Source organism: Saccopteryx bilineata, chromosome 4, assembly GCF_036850765.1.
Source record: "Saccopteryx bilineata isolate mSacBil1 chromosome 4, mSacBil1_pri_phased_curated, whole genome shotgun sequence".
Taxonomy (NCBI): domain Eukaryota; kingdom Metazoa; phylum Chordata; class Mammalia; order Chiroptera; family Emballonuridae; genus Saccopteryx; species Saccopteryx bilineata.
The window spans coordinates 57,902,613-57,915,434 of record NC_089493.1 but is presented as its reverse complement, the minus strand read 5'-3'; the positions used below and the strand labels follow the sequence as shown (position 1 = coordinate 57,915,434).

General features: G+C 34.9%; 1 protein-coding gene across 4 annotated transcripts in view; it reads right to left on the bottom strand.

The window, feature by feature from the left end:
* VPS13C (vacuolar protein sorting 13 homolog C) overlaps positions 1-12,822 on the bottom strand; it is a 223,006-nt gene that overhangs the window by 30,051 nt on the left and 180,133 nt on the right. For all 4 annotated transcript variants that reach the window (XM_066274748.1, XM_066274749.1, XM_066274750.1 and 1 more), the window contains 7 exons: positions 6,758-6,899; positions 5,188-5,328; positions 3,635-3,716; positions 3,453-3,522; positions 2,764-2,875; positions 2,529-2,642; positions 347-486 (listed from right to left, as the gene is read on the bottom strand). In XM_066274748.1, coding sequence (XP_066130845.1) covers positions 347-486; positions 2,529-2,642; positions 2,764-2,875; positions 3,453-3,522; positions 3,635-3,716; positions 5,188-5,328; positions 6,758-6,899 — 801 coding nt within the window. The remainder of the gene's footprint in view (positions 1-346; positions 487-2,528; positions 2,643-2,763; positions 2,876-3,452; positions 3,523-3,634; positions 3,717-5,187; positions 5,329-6,757; positions 6,900-12,822) is intronic.

The window sequence follows — 12,822 nt, the reverse complement described above, 5'->3', positions numbered from 1 at the left end:
AGCAATGGGTCTATTTTGCTGAATTGATAAATTATTCTGCTTAAGGAGGAACAAATCACATGGTAACATCAGGAAAATCTATTCTTTCTTCTCCTTTACTAATAACTTTTCCCAGGTTATGTTCTGTTGTTGCAAGTTTCTGTAATTTTTTTTCTGTGACACCTTTCTATTGCCTGACTTTAAATAAAATGTTTCTAAAAAAAAAAAAAAAAAAAAGGAACCAAACTCTTTAAGTAAGAATTATCCTTTTTCTAAGCTAACATTCTAGCACAAATGGAGAAAATGAATATGCAGAAAAATAACCTTGGCACAAAAGCCTGCCAATGTACTTTAATATAAATCTTACTTGAAAATAAGGTCATCCACGTCTGTCAGAGTAGCACCTATGCTTTTCAGTAGCAGATTGATGGAATGAATTGCAATCAATTCTTGTTTTTCTTTGTCTGACTCTTCAGTTCCAGAACCCAAAGAGAGACTCAAATGCAACTAAAAGAAAAATAATGTTCAATAAATAAAAGCTAAAAACAAAACCAAAAAAATTATATACACAGCAACTAGATCTTTCAGATACAAGCAAATGTTGTATCTTTCATTAGAGTCCTAAAGAAAGCTATTATTTGTTACTCTGTACATAATTATCACAGAATAGCTCGTTCCTACCTAATTCTCATATTTTTTGATAAAATACAAAATATTCTGTCCCTAATTTAGAGCAATATTCTTATTCAAAGTGTGTAATGCTATTGTGTTTATATGGAGGGGCCAAAAATACTTAGCATAATCATTTTAAGAGGAAAGACATGTCCAATGGCACATAAGTAGTCCACCAGTCAAAATAATAGATAATTATTTATTTTCATTCAATTAAGGTAAATAACTTATGGCAGCAACTAATGATAACAAGTGTTATAATTACAAGTAACAATAAGTGACAATTATGGCAACAATTAGCAAGTTGCTAAATAAATTTCAAGAGTATTAATAATGTTTTCAGCTTCCACAAACCCCTCAACTCAGTACTTGAACACGAGACTTCCATATTCCCGTGTAGTCTATTCTACAGGTGAAATTTCCACCTGTGTAAATATAGCAAATGCCCCATCTCTCATTCTGCCCCTCCCTAAGTATTTCACCTAACCAACAAAGAGCTCAACAGAGCGGACGTGGGTAAGGCAGGAAAGGCTGGTTGTATGTTCTCTGATGTGAACTTCTGCCTATCTGCAGAGTTAAAGAGAGTGATGGGATCCAGGAAAGGCAAGTTTAGGTGAACAGAGATCTACCCTTTCTCTAGGGCTGAATGGCTACAGAGTAACAAAATAACTATGGTTCATGATCTTAATTGTTCAACTTCATGGCACAATTCCTAGTGTGCCTAAAAACATGAATTATTAACCTTCAATACCCCTAGGTTATAAACTCCATGAAGTCACTTTATACCTTCTATTAGCAACTGTGATATTAGATATTAAAAAAATATATGTTGAATGTATTGTTCAATCTCATAATTTATTTTCACTGAATGAAAAAGAAGTTGTATATAAACTACCACATAAAACAATATTAATTTTAGCCCTGGCCGGATAGCTCAGTTGATTAGAACATCATCCCGAAGTGCAGAGGATGCTGGTTCAATCCCTGGTCAGAGCACATACAGAAACAGATCTATGTTCCTGTTCCACCCCCCTCCATTCTTCTCTTGTTGAAATCATTAAATAAATTTAAAAAAAACAAACATCAGTTTTAAACCTAACACTGGATATGTCTGACACCACCAAACTAATACATCAATTTAAAATAATTCCATTTTATAAATACCTCACTCAGCTAAATGGATTGGTAAAAGCAATTGGAAAATTATGTGCTATGAACAGTTTTTTGAGAATGTAATGGATCATCAATATTTTAAAGAGTTACTTAATTGTAAATCTGGCCCATTACACAAGTTTAGAGCATTATGGTTGATAGCATTTGTGAATTTCCTGAGCAGTCACCTTTCCCTGTAAAACCTAAAAAGAACAACAAAAGAAGAAAAGGAAATGGGTTCATAAAGTACAAAACCAGCCAAGTGAAAAGTATCGAATTTTCTACTCCTTTAGTTACAATCCAATGTTGGGAGGGTGAAAAACACCATATCAACAGTATAACACCTACTTCAGCGTTTTCACATTCTGGTGAGGGCACCCATTATAGCCTTCTGTTTAGATAGTGGGAGTAGTTACAAAGTGTGACCAAAACATTAAATGTTGGTGAGCATTTCTTTGCTTAATTAAGAAATGCCTTTGTCAGCTGCTTCCTTGAATAAAGGGGTTATTAATTCAGGACTAGAGAACATACTCTGGTGGTTTCTCGGTGGGAATTACAATTGTACATATGTTACCAAGAACTGTCTTAATTACGTATTTCAATTTATCAAACAATATTCTCACCAAATATGTGATGCAACAAATTAAAAACCACAATTATACACAGACCCTTTAAAAGTTCTATAGCAATTCTGACAAATTTTCAAAATAATAATTACAACTGACCTTTACAGGAGAAATATGGAAATGTTCAAAGAAACTCAGAACTGACATATCAGTCATTGAAGTCTCCATTAATTCTGTGTTTAAAGCATCAATATCTTGCTGGATTAACTTCGTCTGAAAAAAATCAAATCAAGAATTCATATTTTAATTTTTTTTCTAATGCAGTTATTTCAAAGAATGGTTGATTTAAATTTTCAAATTTCATAATTTTTCCAATAAATAAAAAAATTGTTACCCGTTTTCTTTCAGCCTCAGGGTCAGTTGTTGGGGTAAACAGTGAAATTAAAGCTCCCAGAAACCCTTGATCAACTTTTAAAGCCATTTCCTGAATGAGGACCATAAAATACCTACGGGAAAAAAATGGAAAAGGGTTTCTATCAAACCCAGTAATTTTCAATATTTGAACTTTGATTTCGGCAAAAGCCATAGTACGATCTTGTTCCTTCATCTCTCTTAAAAAGGGTTGTGTTAAAAAGATCAAAGTCTACTTAGATGAGACTTTTTCATTAAAAATTCCACTAAAGGTAATATTTAGCATTTAAAGACCAAAATCCCACATTTATCATGTTACAGAAGAAACAATTACAACTAGACAATAGAGCAAGTACTATCCAATTTTTAAAGTCCACAACAATTGCTTTAAAGAATACCCCTCAAAACACATATCATTTATATTTCACTATTTATATACTAATTGGAGTTACAAAGTGGAGAAAGCAGTTGAAGAAATTTTGTACTTTAAAATATATTAAGGCCATTATTAAAATAAGATTCAACACAGAAAATTACTTGACCAAAAGTAGATTGATATGCTTAGGAAAAAATAATTTTTATATAGAAGTAACTTTCCAAGAGAATAACATTTATTTTCAAAGTAGATTCTCATTTTAAATTCCTTTAGAAAAATAAGGAATATTTACTTACTTGAATTGTAAGACTTTACTGTACTCATTAAATCTTGTGATGACACTCACATCAATGAAAGGTTTGGGTTCTAAAAAGAAGAAAGTAAACAAGAAAAAGGTAATCAAGCTTTTATTAGGTAAAAATAACATTTACTTTTTATAAATATAGTATGTCTTAACTTATTTTTTAATTATTTTTACCTGAATCCAAAGCAATAGATTTTGGAGGGGCCACAGGATGAAAGACAATAGGGAACATTGTACCAGGTAGCTGATTGTCAACCTAGAGAAAAAAGAAAAGTTAACTCGGCAGGATTTAAATCTAGACTTTTAGTTTCAGAGACATTATAGAATGTCACTAATTTCATCATAATTGAGCATCTGTATTTATGTGTGGTACTATTATAAGTTTCTCTTTAGAATATTACGCTAAGTGAAATAAGCCAGTCAAAAAAGACAAGTACCATATGATTTCACTTATATGTGGGATCTAATGAACAAAATAAACAAACAAAATAGAAACAGACTCATAAATACAGAGAACAAACTGATAGCTGTCAGGGGAGGGGGAAGAAGGCTGGTGAAAAAAGTGAAGGAATTAAGGGAAAAAACCCTCATAGACAGGAAACAGTGTGGTGATTACTAGAGGGAAAGGGGTGGGAGGCAGGAAAGGGTGCAAGGGGAATAAATGGTGATGGACGGACACTTGACTGGTTGGTGAACACAAAATAATACAGATCATATATTATAGAACTGTACCCCTGAAACCTATATAATTTTATTAAGCAATGTCACCCCACTAAAGTCAATAAAATAAATGAATAAAATTCTTATATACCTGAGCAAGGGCAAGCTTTTGATATAAAGGAGACTATAGCTTTCCTCATCATTGCATTAACATTGCACACATGTACACCATTAAGAAAAATACTTTTACCCACGGATCATGTGAGATTTTAAGTATCTATAATTTAAGTGAAATGTAAATGAAGACTGGATATGAAATCAAAGGATAGTTAGAAAGAAGGAAATAGAATAAGTATGTCCTAAATAATATTTAGTAGTTAAAAGGAAGAGAGGGAAGGAAAGAAGAAGGGAACAAGCTAATAAGCATCCAAAACAACCTCCAATAAATAAAGCCCTGCTCATTCCCATGTAGAATGACAACAACAACGAAAGTCTTATTTGGGGGATCCCATGACAAATTCAAAGTATTTAAAAATAACAATTGCAGTGAAAGGAAACATTCTTGCAAGCTAACTGGTCAAATTAAATATTCTCAACAGTGACAAGGTCTTTGGACTTTGACGGTAAGTATACCGAATTCACAGCCTATATGAGAGGAGAATAAACATACAAAAAGAAAGACACCAATTACAATGTATGCTATAACCTTGTAAAAAAATTTCATCTCCAAGATTCCCAAAGTAATTAGACACAGATGCTCCTTCAGTTAACAATGGGTTTATAGGATTATATCCAAGTAAATATTGTAAGTCAAACACGCATTTAATACTACATTGTGGAGCACAGTTATTACCCTCCTGACTGTGCACCTGATTGGGAGCTGTGGCTCGCTGCCTCTGCCCAGCATATCGCTAATGTGGGAAAATAATAGAATTCAAAATGCAAAGTACAGTTTCTACTGAATGTTGATTGCTTTCACAGCTTTATAAAGTCAAGAAATTGTCATTCAAACCATCTAAAGTCAGGAACTGTCTGTGTATGTACTGAATTGAGGATGACAATGTTACCTGAAGCCAGTACAACCTGGCCCTCAAACTTCTCTGGTGAGGAGACTGCTTAAATTCAACCTGAATTCCTGATAAAAAGTCTCGCTTTATAGGACACTGAATAGGAAGGCGCATTTGCATTGGAGTTTTGTCAAAATTGACCTGGATGGAAAAAAAAAACACGTGTGTTTGTGAAGAGCAGGAATCAGCACTGTAGCCCATTTTAAATATTCATTTACTCACAAATTGAAAGGGCAAAATAGTGTATCTTAAATCTCTGTCTCACCAAGATATTATATCTACCTTAAGGTCATCTACAGTTGAGATGTTTGAAGTAGAAATATCACTTTTCTACAAAAGTTATAAGGAAAACAAGAAGACCACTAGAGAACTTTTCCATTACATAAACTATACTTAAAATAAGCCAAGCTTTATATATTTTTAAAATATCTGGATATAATGGATAATCCTAGATAATTTTAAAACTTTGTTTAAACAAAGTTAAACAATGAATAGCTGATACCTTATTTATGCCTGACACTAACTGTGGCATGGCTGACTTTTCTCGAGAGAGGGTATAGAGGTGGGGAGAATATATGGTGACCAAAGCAAACACAACCATCAGATATTAAAGACAAAGAGTAATCAAAACTGTATGACTGAACCAGGACAAGGTAGAAACTGCAGTCAAGATTTGGGGTTTTCTTGGAGGAAAAGTAACTTTCAGAGTTAACACTCCAAGTGTCTACTTACGAGTACTAATTGTGGACATCTACTCATGCCTGGCTACCATTCACATTTAATAAATTTAATTGAGGAAGATTCTATCACTAAAATATGTAATTCTGCACAGTCTTTATTAGGCAATATATATTGGTATTATTCAAAATATGAAAAAAAATGTTTCAAGCAATCTTAATTTCTCCATAATCTTACTGAAAACAAAACAAATTCCATGAGACTGTCTTGTAAATAGAAGAAACTATAAAACTATGCTATACTAGATGACTTAATAACAATATATTTTGATTAAAAATATACTAAATATTGCCTTGACCAGTTCGCTCAGTGGTAGAAGATCGACCCAGCATGTAGAAGTCCCAGGATCAATTCCTAGTCAGGGTACTCAGGTGAAGTGTCCATCTGCTTCTATATCTCTCCCCCTCTCGCTTCTCTCTCTCTCTTCTCCTCCTCTCCTGAAGCCATGGCTTGATTAGAGCAAGTTGGCCCTGGGTGCTGAGGATGGCTCCATGGCCTCTGCCTCAGGCGCTGGAATGGCTCTGTTGAAATGGAGCAAGGACCCCAGATGGGCAGGCAAAGCATTGCGCCCTAGTGGGCTTGCCAGGTGGATCCCAGTTAAGGTGCATTTGGGAGTCTGTCTCTGCTTCCCCTCCTCTCACAAAAAATAAAATAAAATAAATTAAAAATGTACTAATATTAGTAATGCTAATGCCAATCCTACTAATATATGAGTTTATTTACTAATAAATTAGCTTCTACACACACATTTTTACTTGGACAGTAACTTTTACTTACCACCACCAACAACAAAACACATATATAAAACCCAAAACAAAAAATTTTTATATACCTCAAAATTATTGTCTAGTTTAATCCAGCCACGTTCTTTTGATACTTGATACTTCTTATAGGATTGTTCCAGAAACATGATCTGCTTTTGACTAAAAGGCTTCCATCTCTGTTTTGGTTTCATCTCCCAAACAACACCAGAACTAAAATAATTCATAAAGAAAATTAAATTAGGAATATATATTTCAGTTTGTGAAATTGTCATTCAACTCAAAATTATTGCAACTATCAATCTCCTATAAAAATTACATTTATACAAGAAATTGTTTTAAACACCAAAATATATCTGTGTTATAAAAGAACACAAGAAAAAGGGAAAGGGGAAATTGTTTTTCTATCACAATTTGACATCAATTAAAAACCTGGCAAACTTTTTGCAAGGCCATTTAGGTAATTTTCAGGCTCTGTGGGCCGAAACAAAATTGAAGTTATTATGTAGGTAACTTAAACAAGAGAAAGGAAAAAATCTCCCACAAATATTTTACTGATGAAGTTCAAAATATAAAAATAACAATCAAGTACAACTTTAAAAAACACAAGTATTAATAATGAGAAAAATACAAGTTATTTCTTAATTTTTTCATGAAGTATAATTGACATAAAATATAACAGTTTCATGTATACAATGTAATGATTCGATATTTGTATATACTGTGAAATGATAACCACAGTAAGTCTAGTTAACATCTGTCACCATACATAGTTCAAAAAAATTTTTTTTACTTTTTTATGAGGGTGACAACATTTCACTTTATTAGGGTTCCAAGTTAGTGTTTCCTGTTACCAACATCTATTGCAAATGTTCATCTGGTTCATGTTGATCTGTAATGAGCAGAGGGGGGGGGAGAGAGAGAGAGAGAGAGAGAGTGTGTGTGTGTGTGTGAGACATAGAGACAGAGAGAGGGACAATAGGGACAGACAGGAAGAGAGAGATGAGAAGCATCAATTCTTTGTTGCAGCAACTTAGTTATTCATTGACTGCTTTCACATATGTGCCTTGGGGGGGGGGGGATACAGCAGAGTAAGTGACCTCTTGCTCAAGCCAGCAACCTTGGGCTTCAAGCCAGCTACCTCTGGGCTCAAGCCAGTGACCATAGGGTCACGTCTATGATCCCATGCTAAAGCCAGCAATCCAGCATTCAAACTGGTGAGCCAGTGCTCAAGACGGTGACCTTGGGGTTTCACACCTGGGTCCTCCGCGACCCAATCTGACACTCTATCCACTGTGCCACTGCCTGGTCAGGCTGTAATGAGTATCTTTTAAACTGTCTTTTCACATAGATTGGTACTGCCAAAATACTGATAATGATCTGTAAGAATGTTATTTTAACTTAGTATATGTACTGCATGAAATGTATTTATAAAATTCTATTTTCTATTAGAAAGTTCTAAATCTAAAATTGCATTTCCTACTCTATTATAACTCTTCTTTTTTTTTTTTTTTTTTACAGAGACAGAGAGAGAGAGGGATAGACAGACAGGAACAGAGAGAGATGAGAAGCATCAATCATCAGTTTTTCATTGCGACACCTTAGTTGTTCATTGATTGCTTTCTCCTGTGTGCCTTGACCGCGGGCCTTCAGCATACCGAGTAAGCCCTTGCTGGAGCCAGCGACCTTGGGTCCAAGCTGGTGAGCTTTTGCTCAAACCAGATGAGCCCGCGCTCAAGCTGGCGACCTTGGGGTCTCAAACCTGGGTCCTTCCACATCCCAGTTGGACGCTCTATCCATTGCGCCACCGCCCGGTCAGGCTATAACTCTTCTTTTGATAGCTGCCTTTAAGCACATTAGTACATTACACGTCAATCACTTCCAACTGAGGGTTAGGCAAAAGCTCTTCTGTTACACAACTAAGTGGATTATAAAATATGGAAACTTCCTTTGCACTTGCATTTAATTTAGAAAAAATGCTGCTATACTGTAGTTGCAGCTCATAAAATATATCCACCCCACTCTTGTGTGAGGATGAAGATCTCACTTGTTTCTACTTTGAGCAGCACAGGAAGTATATAAAACCAGGCTGACATTACCTGTGATTCAAATAATGGTTGTCATCAAAATGACTTAAGTGTAAGTTTTGCATATAAACAATGTATTGTCTTCTACTTTTAGGCTGAATTCATTATCAATTCAGCAGGAAAAGTGCATTTTCAAACCCATTCAGTCTTCAGTAATAGTGATTGAGGGTGGTTCTCTTGACATTCAGAAAAAGTTTAATTTTGTCCCAGAACTCAAAAAGAATTCAATAAAGAGCATCACTGCTAAGGCATCAAACTGCTGTGTGGTAAGACAAGTCAGGACATTAAGTTTGTATCTCTGACAAAAATTCACAGAACTAATGATGGTTAAGTCCACAAGAGTGGATGAAGTTCACTGACACTTATAGTATGATAACACATGGTAGATTCAAGTATTTTACACAAAGTACCTGGTGATCAACAATAAAATGAATAAGCATAGGTTTTAAACTACATTTTCACAAGCCTTATGAATTTGTCCAACAAAGTCTTTCTCTGTTCTACACGTTTCTGTCATTATTTCTAATATACCTTTGAAAATTCCACTTCAGGTTATAATGAATAGTATTTCTTCAACTTGTTTGAAAAATTTCTAACCTGTTTGTTCTATACCACCTATTCATAGAGGCTAATTCTTCAGTCACTTAAAACTCAGTATTGCTTCTCAAATATGTACACACCTGAGCAGTATTGGTAACATCTGTTGACTCAAGAGAAAAGAAAACCCACTCAAAAAATCACTGGCCTTGTTTTTCAACTGACTACTGATGTTGCTCTGAATGTCCTTGTTGGGCAAATAAGTTTGTAAAATCTGTATTTTCTGGTTTTGCTCACTTTTATTGTTAAAAATGGCACTGCCCACACGAATGGCCATTGCCCAGGTGATACAGCTAATTACCTTCGTGCTTGGGAAGGGGCTTGGTTATGCTAATGTGTGTGGGGGAGGCATTGTCCTGCCTAAAAGTTTTAAAAGGAGGAGATAGGAGGTCATTTTGAGACCACATTGTTACAGGGGAGAGAGGTCACATGGTTGCAGGAGAAGCAGCAGCCAAGATGGAGGCATGCAAAGGGAACTGAGTGAGGCTAGTGGGGCCTTTGATTCTAGGAAAACTTGGATGTCAGTAGCTTTGTGAGAGTTGAATGAATAGGTTTTGGAGACCAGTGTGTTTGTGTTTACCTGCTGAGTGCGAGCTAGGAATAAAGGTAATGGCCCACCAGTTCTTGGCTCCGTTGCTTCTCTACAATCTATCCGAATCAAATATGAACCTGCACAAGCCAGGTGGCTATGATGGTGGCCATGGCTACTGGCTTTACAGTCCTCAATTCAAACAACAATTCTTCCCAAAAGGCAAATGGTCCTAAGTTTATTTTCTCTGGACACATTTCTTTAGCTGTTACAATCTCACATTATTCAATTGACTCACCATGGTAAAAGGCTTTCCTTGCTTGACTAACAAATGAGTCATTCAGAAACTAACTTTGGTTGCAGCCTCATTTTTTTTTCCTAAAGAAAATTTGCTGTAATTAGATATTTTGATTTAATTTTTCTGGCCATTGCTTTCCTGGGAGTTAGATATACAGTGACACATGCTGAGTTTGGAAATGTTAATATATATTGTATACTTTTAGCACAGGTATAGTGTCATCATATAAAGTAATTTTAACATTTTATTTCATAACTACGCCTTACAACAGAGATATTCAAAGTTCAGTTTTCTCTTCTTGCTTTGAAATGATGACTGCATTAGTTATAAAAACTAAATAAAAGTTGCAATACAGCAGTTCCCCCCTTATCCGCAGAGAAAAATATTCCAAGACCCTCTAGTGGATGCCTGACACTACAGATAGTACCGAACCCTACTCAACTTGAACTCAACTGGAAACGAGACAGCAGCTTTGTTATCAGCAGGCATAGCCTCTCTAGGAATTATATATTTTTCAATCCAAACCAATTCCTATATCTCTGTAACCATCTCTTACTTGTATTCAATGGCTTGGTGTCATTCCTTTCAGGGGATCCCTTGCTGAAGTCTTCATAGAGGCTCAATGCTTTCCGGAGCAAAACCTCGTGGTCAATCAAAAATGTCAACAGAACACGTTTTCTGTTCATGTCTTCCACTAGCACGCTAATGCCATTTCCATCTTAACTAAGCACTCACTGTGCACTGTGGCTGTAACCTCTCCAGTTTGAGGTGCAATGGCAAAAATTAGCATGATTTCTTTTTCTTCTTCAGAGTTTCATGAATAGAAGATTCATTCTTACCGTGGATCTTAGCAACCTCAGCATAACAGTATTTTTCTTTCCTTATTTAGACAAGAACTTTACCTTTTCACTTAATGGAAGAACTTTATGGCTTCTCTTTGGCATATCCAAATTGCCAACATCACTACTCTTGTGCTTTGGGCCATTATGAAGTAAAATAAGGGTTACTGGAACACAAGCACTGTGATACCAGGACATCTTATCTGGTAACCAAGATGGCCAAGTGACTAGCTTGTGGGTGGCAGGTACAGTGCAGATATTTTGGACAAAAGAATGATTTATGTCCAAATAAGATGGAGCAGAACAGTGAAAGAGTTTATAAAACTTTTGAATTGTTTTTTCTAGAACTCTCCACTTAATATTTCTGGACCACAGTTAGCCACTGGTGGCTGAAACCATGGAAAGCTGAACTGCAGATATGGGATTAACTACTACTTAACTGTATGTCTGGTACACAAACACTCTCATGTTACAACTACACCACTGACATCTCTGGTGCAGCAAGCCGCAGTACAAAAACAGACACTGACATTTAAAAGAGTACGCAAGGCTGTACTCTAAATAAGATTCACTTGGGGCAAGAAATTTTGAATTTCACATAATTTTTGCATGTTACAAAATATTATTTTTCTTTTGCTATTAATCAACCATTTAAAAATACTTTAAAAATCTTTCTGAAATCAAGGCTACATGAAAACAGGCAGCAGCTTAGATTGGTTAATGGGCCATACTTTGCTAATTCCTGATACCATTTGCATAAAGATGAAATATAACTGCATAGTATTTTAATCTATGTAGGTGGTTAGTATTAATTAGGAACAATGTTAGCAATGTTGTCACTATATAATGTGTTTAGGGACAAGAGTCAATGAAAGTAATAAATAAAATATCTATTATAAATTATACATAAATCCAACACCAATTCATAGCAAAAACTATGCAGCAAACTAGGAAACGGGGGGAACTTCTTCAAGTTAATATAGAAGATCTATAAAAAATATCATACTCAACAGTGAGAAACTAAATGCTTTCTTGCTAAGAACAAAGATATCCACTCTCTCAACTCCTATTCAACATTGTGCAGGAAATTCTATATAATGCAAAGAAATAAAATAAAAAGTACACAGATGGGGAGGGAAGAAATATAGCCCTTTTGTTCAGATAGCCTGAATGTCTATATAAAAAAATCCCAAAGAATCACCCAAATACTCCTATAACTAAGAAGTTTCAAGATACAAAGTTATGTTCAAAAGTCAATTGCTTTCTTATATACCAGCAATGAACAAATGGAATTTAAATTTAAAACATAACAACATTTACAATAGCACCAAAGCAATGAAATACTTAGGTATAAACAAAATTTAACAAATTTGTATAAGATCCACATGAGGAAAACTGTAAAAGTCTGCTGAAGAAAATCAAAGATCTAAATAAATAGAAATATTCACATACATGGATATAAAGACATAATATTGTCAAGATATTAGTTCTTTCCAAGTTGATATATATGAGTATGATGTAATAACAATCAAAATCTCAGGCAATTATTTTGTGGATATCAACACACTGATCCTAAAATTTATATGAAAAGGCAAAAGACTCACAATAGCCAATACAATATAGAAGGATATGAAAAGAGTTGGAACACTGACACTTCCTGACTTCACGATAACTATGACACTAAAGAAATAGGAAAATGTGGTACTGGTGGAAGAAGACACACAGATCAAGAGAAAAGAACAGACAGTCCAGAAATGGACACAAAAAAATAGAGCCAACTGATCTT